Source organism: Galleria mellonella, unplaced genomic scaffold (assembly GCF_026898425.1).
Source record: "Galleria mellonella isolate WM207_F2 unplaced genomic scaffold, CSIRO_AGI_GalMel_v1 utg223, whole genome shotgun sequence".
NCBI lineage: Eukaryota > Metazoa > Arthropoda > Insecta > Lepidoptera > Pyralidae > Galleria > Galleria mellonella.
In genome coordinates this window covers 658327-675849 of record NW_026442042.1, presented here as the reverse complement: position 1 = coordinate 675849, position 17523 = coordinate 658327, and the positions used below count along the sequence as shown (strand labels likewise).

The following is a 17523-nucleotide window of genomic DNA, read 5'->3' as shown; positions in this document are numbered from 1 at the left end:
ATGATAGGTAGAAGAGTCGTCTTCTGCGACTCTCGTAGGATTCTCTCTTTAACCTAGTTATTCTGTGATGTAGTCATTTGAGAGGATGGAATGACAAGTTTGTCTCTAACACAAGATGCACGCATAGTACCTAAATCAAGCCACTGTCAGTTGTATTAGATCTTAATTAGCTTTAGAACAGAACTTTCATCTCTCAGATGTAGGTATTTTGTGGGAGAAATAGAATAATGAAATATGAGCTATCCAATTTGTAATTAAATAAAAAAAAATCTTTTATTATAAAACACGCCATAATTTTCTGATATCATAGATATAAGGCAAAGGGAATCCCCATTATTGAAAACCCAAAAACACTGTCCAATACGTACAAACATTTTGTGGCTGTTTTGTTATGAAATTACTGTTTACTACGGCTTTGTCCGGTGAACTTCGTTACCCTGTCTCTTCTCATTCCCGCGAGAATTTCCAGAAATTCTTTCATAGTGAATGCGAACGTCATAAAAAAAAATACTTATATTCAAAACTTCACATTTCTAATCCCAACGGTTTAGGCTGTGTTGAATCATTGATAGATCAGACAGTCAGGACAAGTCTTTTTATACGTATAAATAAGACATTAACATAAACTTAATATGCGTAATTATAAGTGCACGAGAATTGAAATAACACCAAGATAGAATGAGAATAGATCATAATAGACTCAGAATATCTATTATGGAAAGCCTGTGGGATTTTTTTAATAAATATAAGGATTCTATTTTATATATGCATATATTATTAGTATTACAATATATTATTGTATATTGAAAGGTATATACATATATATATACACACACACACACATGCCAGTCTACCTCCTCGAGAATTATAAATTTATAAAAGGTTCAAATTGTGTTGTACGTAAGGGTATCAATTGTATAGGGCTTTATATAATTAGTTCACAATAATAACATTGGAATATTTACGAAAACTCAAAAATAACAATGTATAGTAGATCCAACAATAAAAGTCGCACAATTGGTAAAATCTAATAATTTTATTCTACATGAGGAGAGTGGGGACATCGCCACAAAGACAGTATCTGGCGAACCCTTTTCAAAGGCAAATCCCTACGTATTAGATTTCTTATCATTGTTAGAAGAGCCATCGTTACGGAAATAAGGACACGTTATTCATTTGACCTATTGGTGTATAAATATAAGATTATGTCCCTGCCTGTTAAATCTAAACAACATACATGTTATTAAAACTAAATACTCTCATATTGTTTTGTATAGTTTTTAATATAAAACCATTGATAAAGTTTATAATGAGATACTGTTTTATTTATCTTAGTATCGCAACTCGAAACCACCCCACGATCTATCTGATGGAAAAGGGTAACCGATGGTAAAGAAGTCGCTCTATTGCTCATAATATAGAACGAGTTACTATTCCCAAGGACTAAGGTAAAAGTACGATTTAATTTCGCTTGCTTACATTTGTTGCTCTCTATATTATGCATTATTAAATAAATATGCAACCAAGTACAATTTTATATAAATACATATAAAAAAATGGTAGGTGTTTAGGATATATTGCACATAAAGAGAAGGCTGCAGGTCACATTTAAGTAACGTACCAGTTGTGCATGCCATACAAGGAAATTTCCTGTATGGCTTGTTTGACAAAACAATTTGTTGTCAAGATTCTTTCATTAACTGTCTGTGTCAAAAAAATAATTCTCGTCAATTTATTATTCAAATATATAATATAACTGTCTCTTAAGAATATATTGCTTACTTAATAGTTACATAAAAATGTGTGATTTGATTGAATATGCAACGATTGTGCGGGGCCTTGTAATGTATTCTGTTGAACAGGCTGCTGGCATATATATTTAAACTTTGAACACTTCCCACAGAGTTCAAGTTAGAGTACGTAATATAAATTGATCACAAACTGTATGTATGCAGAGCACGCGCTAGTAGGGCGTCAATGGCATGGCTGCCGTACAGAAATATCTGATGTCAGTGGTTTGCAGTTTAAATTGTCAAAATTTTATTACTTTTTTAATTATTTTAGATAAAGTCTAAGTATACTTAAATGTATCGATTAACAAAACTATAACTAACATGCCCAAATGCAGAGAAAAACTTAACGATGCATATGTACTACAAGTGTAAAACGAGAAAATAACTCTTGGGACGCGGCTCTAAGAGCATTTTGAAATGAAAATAACTCAATTCCAGAGAATAACTTCGTGTAGATACGGTATGCAGTGGAATGACATTGGAAACGTGACAAATGAGGTCCAAAACTATAAAATTAAATGATTTACCAGCTACACAACCTACATTTCGATCAAAGCATTCCATAATATTACGTGCCAGCTTCTTGCCTATATCAATGCCATGCCAAGATGAAAATAATGTAAGAGTGGAGGTTTGATGAAATTAACGGGTAAGAATAACCCATGGTAGATAAGCGAGATATTTGATTTATTTTTATTGATATGACATTTAAATTGTAGTTACCACATATTCAAAGACACAATACGAAGTTGTAGCACAAGAGCAGGCATCTTTACATAAAATATATTGCAAGTACGTGACAAGAATTGCAGGCATAAATGTGTGACTGTAGTAAACAATGATTGCTAATTATTTCTATAATTATAGTAAGACATGCTATCATATGCAAGTGCTAAGATAATAAATGGTAAATACCAGTAGGGTAGGTGTTCCTGTATCGATGACATTGCCGTTACTCACCTGTAATGAAGAGAAGATTATAAATTCTTAATGTGTTTGTTGGTTTAAGACATAATTTAAGTTCACATAAAATCCACAAATAATTTAGGATTTTGTTGTAACAGAAAACACAGACTTCAAATGATTTAAAAACTAAACCATTGAACGGATTTTGAAAATTTCTGTGGAATCAATCTGGATGATCATGTCCTTTCAGATAAAAAAAATATAAATCAGTTTAAATGACGAAATAATAAGGTAACAAGCATAAATAAAAATACAACATAATTGAGAACCTTTTCCTTTTTTGATGTAGATTTGAAAATAAGATATTATTTATAAATTACGTTCCTTTAAAATAGTATGTACTTTTAAAAACTGTTCCATTAACTTAAAATAAGAAATTATTGTTCTTAAATTAATAGGTTTTAGTAGAGTAGTAGAGAAGAAGTTTAATCAAATTTATTAATTAAATTATTGGCTAAAGAATTTTTACAGTGTGGGTATAGGTAATTACTTATAATGCTGCAAAAGCGGAACTTTTTCGTTATTTCGTTGCTTTTTATATAATCTCTGCCTATTATTAAATTAAATTGTTAATCGTAAATGATTAATTTTAAAAGTGCTAGAGCAATGTAAGCAGATATAAGTTCCACCATCGATGCCTCTAATCAAGTCAAATGAGTTTCAGCAATATCCATTATAATTTGAGCAGTATCGGACAGGCGCGCGTTAACCGATAAACGATGCACTTCAGTGATGTGGCGGCTCACGTCGGTATTGCATATGTATGTGTCGGTCAATCGAGCGTCGGGACGCAGTTCTTACGACGCGACGCCCGCGAATCGAGCAATAGTTGGCGCCCGCCCAAATATTTTTCATGCGCCCGCTCGGGACCGGGAGAAGTAGCCTTATTCACCTGAATCCAAATACATTTAAATCAAACCGCGATTGAAACCCAGCCAGTAGTACTATTGTGAAACTGCTCAACTATTGTTCGTGCGTTCAGTTGTATTTTTTTTATCCGGCAGAGGGAAGAATGTTTTTAAAGCGTTCGCAGTGTTTTTGCTTGGCTACAATAATTATTAGTCTTTCTAAGAACGTTTGAGTTCTAATTCGAGAAGAATTAGCAAGAAACTTGACAGAATCTTATAAAACCTTTATATATCAGCTGATTTAATTCCGTGGCAAATCGTAGGTATTATTTTATTTGTCTATAATACATAGATTTTTAAAATTCCCTTTCTAAGCGATCAGTTTCACTTGTTGCTCACATGTTACTCAATCCGCCTTTAAATTCAATCATGGTTTCTATAATCTGTTATAATAAACTTAACCAAAATGTAAACAAATGAGTAATTGACCCGACCACAAGACTGTACAATAAAATAAAAAATAGACTAACTGATTAAGTGTTTCGATTTGTTAGAGAGTGTTTCTGAGATAATTTCAACAAAACTTAGTTACCTTTTCATTACGTTCTATCGAAACAAAGTATAACTTATAAATAAATTTAGAAGGGCGCTGATTAGCTACTGTGTGGGTAGTTAGATATGTAGCGAGATGTCAATAAGTTACAACAGAGTTAAAGCAACAAAAATTTGGGTAACTCAATTAGGTATTATGTTTAATGTATTAGTCTTTGGATGTAATATTATGTCCTTATAGTGTCGGTTTAAATATACAAAATTTCACCACTTTATTCCCAAGATCTCGTAAGCGAGTAGTGGAAAACATGAGTGCAAGAGAAGGGAATACCACTTTATATCAAGCCGTCTAACCAGCATGGTTGAGAAGGGTTTGTTAGTGATGCGGATTATAAGCTCCATGGCTAACAATATATATTGTCAGGTCAAGCTCCCCGCGGTCCGCCTGGGAAACTCGTAATGAATACACCTGGTTTTCGGACTAAATGAACTGAATTTTCATTCTTATCTATCATCCTTCCTGGTGCCGCCGCCGCCGCATATACCGTTGGTGCAGGACGATTACCATTCCATTATCATCCATTAAAAAAAACAACATGATGATAGTATTGTCAATGTTTTCTGAGTATGAGAAAACTTGTACACAGCATAGGAATTTAATTAGTGTAACAAGAACGATGCGCAATTCTCATGAATACAAACAAATTTCAGAAAAGCATATTGCGCCCAATTCAAAGTATGTACTTCGAGTAGAAGTGCCTATCTACGCTGAACTTGAGTGCATGCTTTTATATAATAAGAATTATATAAAGACATGCATTCATAATTAATCAATGAATCACAGATAATGATACTATTAATTATCCCCACATAGTACAAAACGAATTTGCTTTCCGTCGTTTCTATGCTTAGATCTTTTAAACTACTCAATTGATTTTAATGCGATTTTCATCAATAGACAGTGATTCAAAAAGAAGATTTAATGTATTGCACAATATAATGCACATTATAGTAAAAAAAAACCGTGCAGAGCCGGGGCGCGTTGTTAGTTAAATAATGTAATAACATTGTAACTAAATTATGTTGATTTATAAGAGCTATTTAAGAAAAATTGCTATGCGGGGTCTTAGTAAGGGCAATAAAATCCTGAACATTATTTTTTGAAATTTTGTTTGTATGTTTTTCCGGCATTACACAAAAACTACTACATCAAATTGGATTCGGTTTTCACAGTTCTATGAAAATCTAGATGTGGAATGTTTCATTGGTTGCCCTACTTCTGACACCCAAGGGTAAGAAGTAGCGTGCGAAAAGTTAGTTACACAATAATATATTAATCATAAATGTAATATCAAAATAACCAGCGCCAATGCTTACGTTGATTCAATGTTCAAAGACAGTTAATAAACAAGAAACATTGTGCAACATATTACAAGTATCTAGTGTTATGTAATCAATCATATGTATCGTTAAAATAATAAAACATATTGGCTCTTACCATCGAAACTTTCTAGATAAATGCATATATAACAATTAGTTTTTACGATAATTCTTTATGAATAATATATTCGAGTTAGGATATATTATACAATTAGGTGAAAGTATCCGAACTTGTTTTGAGACATATGATATACTATGATTAACGTACATGTGCAACTGTAATGGCGGCAACTTTCCATTACCTGCCCCATTGCACGCACATTAGCCGTTTCGTACTCAGCGAGAGTTAAACCACGGCCAACGCAGGCGCAGGCGTTGTAAATTCTACATACAACTATTATATACTTGTTCGCCTTCAAATACCAGAAGTACCAGAATCATAGATCCTTCGCCGTAAGTATTCGTTATGGCACATGTTCTTTCATCAGTAATATTAAATATTATTTAGGAAGCATAGTGTTGTAATAATTTGTCGATCAGAATATATTTTCCATCAAACTATAAATTTTTTACGTAAGCAGGAAATCCATATTAGCTACACTTATTTAACCTAGATTATTATTAAATTATATATTATTACGATTTTAACAAATCAATAAAAAAAAAACAATGCAACAGAAATCAACCATTTCTAGAATTGTCTGTCTATTGATTACATCATCACGACATAAAAGCTTAGTGGATTTCAACGAAATTTTACAACCCACTGGATATTAAGGCAAATTAAGACCTGGTGCATATTTTATTAAGATCCGTGTACCGAAACTTGAAATGCATCTCAACTCCTCTATTGTATAAAGTTGAGTAGAAAATAGAGGACAAACTAATATAGTCCAGTTCAAAGCAGAAACTTCAGAGCCTAGAAACATGAAATTTGCAGTCGAGGTACTATTATAAATAAAAAAAGAAGAGACATAAAATATACTTATGAAAATCACAAAATAAAACATTGTATTACACATACGTATGTAATCACTGTATCTAATAATAGCTTATAATTGTTTCCCCAATTTAGTAGCTACAATATCAGATAATATACACATTTTTCAATATTACGACATCAATGCTTTTTGCACTGATTATTCATAATTATCATTTTACCATAATTTAAGCCATTCATGATCCAATGCTTAACACAGGTGTATCCTTTATCAAAGGGACGATCATGCATGAGCCGCCATGTCTATCATCTCTGAATATTAAAGATCGTTCCTTCAATGGAGATAATTAGTCCAAAATCATTGAATTCTTTGATGTTTTTAATATTCTAATATGATATAATGGATTTCCAAATAGAAATAGTGAATTAAAATGATTTATTATGAATCTCATCATCACACCTTGCTTCTGATCTAAAGGATCAATAAAAAAAGTTCATATTCTATTAATTCCAAAAATATAATGTAAGTAACATATATTTGTTTTATATATAATGTGTTTAATATTACACAAAAACCAAACATTGTATTTTCACGTATACGAGAATATCTTGTAAGTGATTTTCCTCGATGACACAGAAGTTACCATTAATGAATGTGTCCAGTATGTAGGCATGACCAAACAACGCGCTAACTGACAGTTGACCGATAGATGTTTATTTATATCACAATTATGCATGACACATTTTTTAAACAAGATTTAGAAAATATTCCTACATCTAATCAGAATTATTAGTATTACGTATTAATGAGAAAGTGATTAAAAGAATTTACTATTCGTGAAAATAATATTGGACAAATCGTGACAAATGTCTCTAACCACTTTATTAGGGGGGAAGATTGTTAGTAATGGGGTCTAGAAGTCCCATTGCTATCAATATACTCTATCAGGTTGACCTTCACGCGGTATCCCTTGAAAACTATCCTGATTAATTCCCGATGAATTCATCAGGATAGGCCAACTGATGTGATTGTAACCTCATCTAGCATCGCTTAGTGGTGCCTCATCAGCGTATACCGAAAACGCAGGAGGGGTTACCATTCCATCTTCACCCTTAAAAAGCCACCTCATTAGGGCCTGTAAGTAGTCAGCATTTTTTTTTAATTAGAATTTTTCGTCGCCGTTATTTCATTTTTTCATTTTATCCTCTATGTTATTTTTAAGATCAATATTACTACTCCGTTCTTGTAAACAATGTGCTATTTTTCAATATCAGACAATACTGATATGGCATATCGAAAACCTATAAATTAATAACGGCATTGTCATTACAATGATTGATAGACGAGTTAATAGTAAGTGTTTAATTAACCCTATTATCATATCCCTAATTAGGTGCGAAAGACCAAAGATACAGACAGAACACACATTCCTTCGTATCAAACGATAACAAGCAAGCAAACAAACAAACAAACGGACAAAGAAACCTACTTTCACATCTATAATATTATCTGTTACCAAAAAGTAACACGCTTTGAAGATCTTTAAATAGAGGATAAGAATAAAGAGTGCGTCTAATCGCGACTTAAATAAAATTGGCATCTAGAAGTGTTAAGGTTTTTTTTAATGGGTGATAATGGAATGGTAACCCCGCCTGCGTGATCGGTATACGCTGGCGAGGCACCAGTGAGGGATGATAGATGACGATGAAAGCATGTTGGTTAGCCATCGTGATGAATTCCAATAAAATTAACCACGATAATTTCCGAGGGAACCGCGTGGAGGTCTACCTAATAGCTGTCAATAGGTCAGTTAGACCCCATCACTAACAATCTCTTCGCCTCGAAGTGTCAAGGTTGACATTAGCACGAAGAACTAGTTTGACTGGATAATTCTATACAGAACTATCAAGCTTCATAGCTTAAGCGATTCCGAAAAACAAGGTTTATTTATTTTATTTATGGTGTACATAAATACGACCATGTCTCCCATTTATAGAACAAAATTAAAATGGCTGGCAATTCAAAAGCGTCGAGATTTTCATAAACTGTTGTTTTTACATTCCCTTTTGTTTGTGTTCCCTTCTTCTTCGTCCTACGTTCTTGAACGTTCTGACTTCCTAGTTCTGTCGTTCGACGAAATCTCTTATCCTCAAAATCCCTCCTCACTCGACTACGTGCTATAACGGAAACTATACCGTCCTTGCTGCTAGATTATACTAAGCTGCTAGATTACAATCATTATTTTTAAGAGTAGATTTAAAGAGCATCTTCTATCCTTATGAACATATTTATTTGAATATGTAGGTATACATGTATGAGCGTTTATATACAATTAAATAAGATATAATTGGTTATGTATAATCTTAGGTTTATCTAGTTCTTTTTGTTTGTAAATTGTCACAGTTGTACATCGCTCTATCCGATGACATTGTCCTTTCCACTTTGGGTTTACTGGAAGTGAAAGCTCGCCTTTGGACATTTGCTTACCTCTGTCATATTTTTTTATGTACTATTAGCGTGATATTTTTTTTTTTTGTACGTATGTTATATAAGATGAAAACTTGGGTTTACAGCTGCTATTCAGATTCCATTCCGATATCCATTATTAATTTTTCGATCGGAACAAGAAATCAAAATCCTTTATTTGCGCGTTAATAACCTAGTTGTAATTTTGTCAACATTTTTTAAAAACAAAACTTTATATTACTTCTTACAGTTTCCCGAGACTTTGTCTCCGTGGATTGAAGTAAGTGTCCTACAAATATATCTGTGTACAAAATTTCATTCAAATTCATTCATTCATTTAAGCATGAGTGAATAACATAAATCGAACTTCACTTTTACATTTACAATATTAGTAGGATTTGATAAATAATAGTTAAGATTATTCACATGAGTAATCAACCTGTAATTGTTATTGTGGTTACATTGTTTTTATGAATTTTGACAGAGTTATTATGGACGTATACACGATATATGACAGTATAGAAGATATTGACACATACGTATGCTTGTAATTATATCATTTAGTACATTATACAAATTATCACAGGTCACATTGCGAGTAGAATGACACTAGCCTGTTTTTCTACACGAACACTTACCGATATCATATTATAATAATATATCGAAATGGCCACTGTTATCGTAGTAAGAAATAGTACCCGTCTACATAGATAATTGTGACCTCGTTATCTGTCAATAAACACGCAATGCTCCTCCAAGCAGACATCAACAGTTATAACAGGAAGCGTACGATTCGTAACAATAGATGAGCCGGGCTGTAGTAGGACTATTTTTATATTGTGTTCTTTCATGTGTGTCTGATAATTCTCAATATCTATTAGAATATGTTATATACTCATAGATACTAATAAAATCTTAATTAATGTGTCTATTTATTAATTAATTACGAGAAAACATATTAACGACACTTTATGAATTAAATAGGAATTAATCCGACACAAAATTTGGTGTACGTTTTATTAGAATCGGTATTCATCGGTCATGAGATACTCGTACATTAGACGATTTGGCCCCTACATTGTACAAAACTCTAAGAATATTAAGATCTTTGTTGATTGGATTGATCATATTCGTATTTAAAGTATCCACTAAAAAGGAGGGTTTCAGAAGTACCACGGGCACAATAGTTATTATATCAAATAAAGTCAACTTTTATTCATTCAAAAACCCGGTTTCACGCAGGCAATGCAGAGGACAAGAACTAGTAATATTTATATATATGATATTTTTTTTATATAAAATGAGAAAATATTGATTCGAATAAACTGTTACTTTTAAGAGCATCATATTACTACGTAAAACGGGCGTAACCACGTCAGAACTGGCGCCAATCATATGCCAGTAGTACGTAAATGTATTTATCTTGTGTAAGAATCGATGAATATAACAATTAAGTACAAAATTTTCCATGTTAGCAAACAAGCACCCGGCCTGCCTGCTGGTAATTGTTAATGCATAATGCAAGCAGACTTCTACACGATAGAACGAAGATAGAAAGTAAGTAAAAATGTTTGAATTGATGATTTAAGAGCAATATTTTGGCTAACAGAACCAATTATGAGTGTTTTTTTTTTATTTCCCCTTTATCTTAGTACAACGTAAATCCTAAAAACGACTACAATTACTTACTACTTTCTACAAGATTCTCATGTCAGTCAGTTAACCTATTTTCAAATATAAACGATTAATATTTGGCAACGAAGTGCATACTTATGACGATATGTACACCTATAAAAAATTGACAGAGGAAATGTAAATCATATGTAATAGAGTTCAGTCGCAGACAGTTGTTTGATACGACAGCTTTTAACCCGTTTTATGCCACGGCTATTGGACTGTGGCCAATTTATCCAAAAACATTTTTGTCAAGATCACAAAGTGTTTGTCTTTTGCGACTATAGTCCTTTTTTATTCAAGCAAATAAGTTATAAATTTTGAAGAAAAAGAAAGATATTTTAGGTTGGTATTAAAATACATACATCAGAAATTGGAATAATGTTAAGTTTTTTTAAGCAACTTAAAATAGTAAACAAGCCGACAGAAAGTGTTCTACCAGTAAAACATTTTTCCTAGAAAAGTCTATGCTTTAAGCCCATATATAGTCATTGTTAGATATAGATCTACCAACTGGACGTGCCGTGTTTTTATTCGAGATTTAAAATATTTATCGTCTTTACGGAAAAAAATATTTTCACTAATAGAATATAGGCAATGTTTTAATAATTAAACTGAATATAAAAGATGGTAATATTTCGATTTCACCCTGTATAAACATACGAACGAAGAAGTAGTAGTAGCCTATTGGCGCCTGGAACAGCTCAGGCTGTTGTAGTACAATATACTGCAACAGCGCTGGCGTTTTGTCATGCCCCTAAACAACAGTTCGGGCACAAGTCTGAAAGTTTAGAACCTTTATTATTTTTATTATACGTATTATCAGTATACAAAATAAGTACAAACCGTAGAAGATACAAACCGTAGGTAGATACAAACATAGTCAATTCTCGTATATAGAACGTCAATAACATATCCAATTATTAATAGCTGGGGTTTGTAACCGTCACTAACGACAGTGACTGGCAGATACTAGGGTCGAATGTAAAATCTAAATCCATAATTAATAATTTACATTATTTCCATTTGAGATAGGTCTAGAACTAAAGAGTTTAAAATTGATACACAGACAACACTTGCCACAAGTTTCAAAAAGGAAGTCAGTGTTCACCTTTATAATTATTATAAAAAATAATCTCCTTATTATCCCTTATTGTTATTAAACACTTTATTGAAAAATTGTTTTGGAAAACATTATAAAACTGCACCACTACTATTTTGAGTATGAAAGTGAGTTTGTTTATTACATCTTAGTGCTTAAATTGCTAAAACACATTATATAAAATGGTATACATGTCACTGAACATAATCCGGTGATGTAGACGAAGCCGCGTGTAAAAGATATGGACAAAAAAGTGACTTTAACCATGACAAAATTAATAGGCCACCGACATGGCAGTAAACTATATCTCAATGAAAGAGAATTATAAAAATCAGTTTAGAAATAGTGAAGATATTGCATAGAGAACCTCCTACTAAGTAATTTGAAAAATATAAAACATATACCATATTCTTGAAATATATAGGTATAAAATACATTATAAGGGATTGAAAATAATTCAGAATGTATAATGAAGCAGGACCTCAATTGGTTGGAGTATTGCCCTGGTGTAGAAAAGTAGACGCGTGCGATTCTTTTGATACTTAAAAGTGTTAGAATATAATTTTCTAATTTAAACAATATTTTATTATTCCCCGTTAACCTTATGCCTACGTAACCTTTCAGCATCAAACCGCAAATACGAGTAGTAACAACAACTACAATATGATTAATAAAACCGCGAATACCATTACCCCGATGGAATTCAGGAAAGATGGCGGTATTAAAAGAGTTTTAGGATATCGTGAACACGAACAATATAAAGGATTCCTTCAGAATGAGCATTCATTGCATTCTGTTGTCGCCAAAGAAATATTAAATAACCAAAATGATGCGGCCCCCTCTAACTCAAATATCACCTCACGTTCAGATATGAAACAAGACTGAACTTTGTATAAAGTACACATAATGATGTAACAATAAGAAAAGCCAAATCATTTATATAAAGTCCAAGTTATTGAAATAAATTAATAAAATCGATTTAGAAATGTTTAATTTTATTCCATTTAGAAACCTGTCAACAAAACAACTCTGAACATTCAATACAATAGATCCCACACAAAATTTTGATTTGATTTTCGGTCAAGTCAATTTAATAGAGTTTTTTTTTTAATTGGCCTAACAGTAAAACAAATCCAAGTTTGTTGATTTGGATAATCGTTATTACACAGAGCAGTTTGATGTCAATTTTATAATAGTTAGATAACAAAGTTATGACTTAGATGACAACCTTGGCCTTCAGGCTATCACTACTACTGCGACCAATATCAGCCAAATGGGTTCAAGAGTTTACCTGTGAAAATGTAACAAAAAGGGCCACTTTCGCATTTACATATTATTTATTCATTTTTACTAATAGGAATAATTAATAAATGCAAACACTCAACTAAACTTCATTTTGAAATGGTAAAATTTGATAATATTCCGTTTTATATTGTAGGTGTATCTATTCTATTTAGATACATATAATAATTATGTTATTTCGTATCAATAGGATAGCATCAGTAGGATTTGGGAATCGAAAATAAAAGGCCGGGTGTAGAATGTGATGTACAATTTTTGATAACACTTAGTGACCCGGGGAGTTCGCAGCAAGTGAACCATAAAATAACAGAGGTCATTGGTGAAAGATAAAAATGTTAAAAAAATTAAATATAAACAATGTACGAGTATTATTCTAATCACGGTCATATTGTAAACTGTGACATCTGTTGTGTTTGTCGTTCCTGTCTGTAGACGACGGCTTTCTGTGTGAATAGGCTGGCCTAGTATAAAAAAAGTTCAACTCTTAGTTCTCGTTTTTATTTTCAGTCTAAGTGATTAATATCGTTTAAATGGTGCAGCATAACAAATACCGCCGAATTGAGAACCACTTCCTTTTTTGAAATCGGTTGATAAACTGATATTAGACACGCTTTTGTGGTTTGACATCTAATGTATTGAACATCTAACTTTCGCACGTTTAGGTTTTTTCTGTGGATAATGGGATAATGCGGTCGATTCTGAGGTGCCATTTCTTTAAACCTATCTCTAAAATTTAAATTTCAGTTTGATATCACGGCGAAACCTATATTGTAAGCGCAATTAGTTCATATTGAACTAATTTTGTAATAGATTTAAGTCAAAATTATTATAATTTTATTTTATGATGGTCAATAAAAACGGTATTTTCGCAAAATTAATTTATCAAAATATTAAGTTAAGAAATCGATTCTATTGAGGTAAATATATATATATATATATATATATATATATATATATATATATATATATATATATATATATATATATATATATATATATTATGCAAATATAATACTATATAATATATTTTTTAAACAGTTTGATTTAGTATTTTTGTGTTACCGAGTCGGCAAACGTTTTACCCCCCACTGGGTTTATTTTTTCTTATTAGTTTAAGAGCTTCAAGTTGGAGCATATAATACATATTTACAAAATTTCATTAAAATCGGTTGAACGGTTTCGAAGATTAGCGTGAACGAGCATCTTGACACGGGATTTATATGAACGAATACGTAGTACGTCTTATTTTAAGGTAGATAATTAATTAGTTTAAAAAATATTCAGAACGTGGAGAGAGGCAACTGATTAGTGTCTGTCGACAAGCTGTCCGCTCAACAAATGAACATCAGCCAAAAATGCTGCCAGTGATTACACAAAAGCAGACAAAACACCCAAGGTAACGTTTTAGCTATGTATTTTCTATAATAACTACAATGACACTGAATATAGAAAATTATTCCTGAAGAGACTTCTGGAAACAAATTTCACTCCATTTCAAAATGAATTATAGCAGCCCCAGCTGTTCTGTTTTTCAATGCGAGCACGGTAGCTGTAAATAAGCGGTTAAAACAATGGGTAAGTAAGGTATTATATACTACGAGTAGGTTACTGGAGGGGAATGAGATCGCAACAGCTATTTATTCCAGATTATATTCATGAAATTAAAAAATAAGAAAATTATAATAAATAAACGTATAAAATATTAACAAAGAACCTGGTCCTTAAAACAGGGGAAAACTCTTCTAGTGACCTCATTCAACATAAAATCATAATTGTGTTACCCACTTAAATAATTACTGGGTTTTGTAAGTCGTCCGAAGCAAATTAAAATTAATTATATAAAAAAAAAGACAGTTCTTAAGGACCGCTTACGAAACGTTTTATATTTTGACGAGGATAGTAACTAGGATAACTCAACACCGTTATAAAATTGAAAGACTGTAGCAATTATGAGGTATCGTAATGTCAACTCCCAATTTTACTTAATTTTACATATCATTTTTAAATTATCATGAGATTAATATTTTTGTTTATATTATGTAAAATATAATGTAAATATTGAGAATATTTTTATCGATGAATATAATATACGCTTTATACTATTCATTTACATAAGTACATACGTTTATTATAATACACAAACTAAAACTTAAATAGACAGGTATACCACAGATATGTAAAATATGTTTGAGAAGAATTTGTGTTAACATTAGAGTTCATTAAACGCAGAAAATCTCTTTGTTTTTAATTGTCGTACGTATGATCATATTGTTCATAAAGTAAAGCATCTGTTTTGTTTTATTAAAAGAATAAAGTTAATATTGACCGCAAAAAATATACCTTTCTCTATATTTTTGATGTGAATGTTATAACAAAAAGACACCAAAATATGGTATATGCCGACCGTAAATGTATAAAGGAAACATTAGACAAATTCTTCCCGACTACCCTGTTAGGGATTATATCGAAGAATATTTATTTATATTATAAATATAATATTTATAATGTATGGTATATGGTATGGTATGTGGTTTTCTTTCACTGTACATAAAAAAATTGATTTGTTTATGCTATAAATTACCTTGTTATTACAGTACTGTAATTTACTGTATACTCGTATTGTCATTTTAGATAATTTTTATGAGTGATGAAATGAGTGCAAAGGGCTCACTCAGCATTATCTCTGACACTGAATCCATAGATAGGTAAGCACTAACACAATACCCGACAACAGTCTAAATAAATGTATATTTGGACTATCGTCAGGCATTGTACTTGTTTATTTACTGTATCAATGTTATTTATTTTTAATTAACATTTTCGCCCTTTTATCGTCGGGATCGTCATTATATCCGTATTTCAATATTACTGGAACACATAAATAATGGAAAACAATGCCTACATAAATAAACATATGTAAATGAGACGGTATATGTCACAGACAGCTCCATCAAATTGAACGAAGGCGCAGGTTAATTGAACCGAGATTAAATATGAGCAAATATGAGCATAATTGAGATATTGGAAATGCTTCGTTGAGAACATATCTACTGTAGCTTCACAAGTTACGAAAGTTGCGCAGTTTGTAGAAAATCGACGAAGTTTCTTTCTCCATTTATTTTGTACATCGCCTCATAATTGCTTCCATAAACTGCTCACTTAATTAAAAGTCCCTAAAGGATACGCTGATTATTCTAAAATGTCCCATTCCCTTTTTGTTTGCATTTTTCTTCGAAACAGAAGAAGATATTATCGTAATTTACTTCTCAAAACGTATACCTAAGTCGGTTCCGATGTTTTTAGGAGTTTACTAAACATTGATCAATTGGAAAATAATATATTTCTATACAATGATAAAAAGTTTGACAAAAGAACTATTACTGGCGATCCGAATACTTCTGAAATAAGTATTACCACAAACATTTTAATATATTATTATATTTATTATAAATACATTTGTAATGATATCTCTTTGATTATATTACCTAGATAGGTAGAATAATTCCTTTTTAATCGAGATCAATCAAAAAGGAATTATTCTTTACCAATAATGAATAGAACAAGAAAAGAAGAGATCAGTCTACATTACTATTTATTTATGTCTACGTTACTCTTTATATTCGGTACTTAGTGATAAATGCGCATTGAAAATATTTCTAAAAGAACTGATCGTGAGTTACCGTTTTTAGTCATCAATCTATGTGGTCATTGGTCTTATAAAGAATGAATGAATTTAGGGAATAAGCAAGATAATTAATAAATGTTATGATAATTAAATAAAACGCTACAATTGTTGTACAACGCGGCGGGTATATATAAGAATAGGTAAAAAACCCAATAAAAATAGTCTAATTTATATACTAAGATAAATTGATAATAATTTACTTCAGTAAATGTAAATATTTTGAAAAAATATATTTTATTTTACGATGATGAAACTCGAGACAGATACGCAGTATAATTATACACATTATATAGTCTAATGATATACGAAAATAATTATTTGTTATTGGTTATATATTAAATAAATAGCGGAATGATAAAATAAAAATAAAAATTCTGAGAGCCAGTTCAATAGGTATATGGTATTTATTTTTTATTTAACTACAAATATGATATCAGAATAATTATGAATAATTAAATGCATACTTTGAATCGTGTTTACGAGATGTGTGGCTATTACGTGATGCATCTCTAATTATTCATAAACGCAGTGCTAGTTGTCATCTCATTTTTTTTTATTAAAATCTCGTTTCTCTTTGATATATCTGTTTGTACAGATACATTATTTTTTAAGGTAAATATTAGATGTGTTAAGACAGGATTGTTAACGTGAACTAGCAAATTACAGTGGTCCCATTGCTAGTAATTAAATATTCTATTATATCTACCTCAATGCGACTTCCCTGAAAACCATACTGGTTAATTCCTGATTAATTCGTCACGATGGGCCAACTGACTTTATCTCATCTTCATTGATATCCGCTACCATAAACAAG

At 31.4% G+C, this 17523-nt stretch overlaps 1 protein-coding gene across 9 annotated transcripts in view; it reads right to left on the bottom strand.

The window, feature by feature from the left end:
- The window catches only part of LOC113517611 (RNA binding protein fox-1 homolog 3), a 68777-nt gene that overhangs the window by 40311 nt on the left and 10943 nt on the right, over positions 1-17523 (bottom strand). For 8 of the 9 annotated variants that reach the window (XM_031912436.2, XM_031912437.2, XM_031912432.2 and 5 more), the window contains exon 2: positions 2709-2753. The exons of the other annotated variant lie outside the window; for it this stretch is intronic. In XM_031912436.2, the coding sequence (XP_031768296.1) occupies positions 2709-2753 (45 nt within the window). The remainder of the gene's footprint in view (positions 1-2708; positions 2754-17523) is intronic. 9 annotated transcript variants of the gene reach the window in all.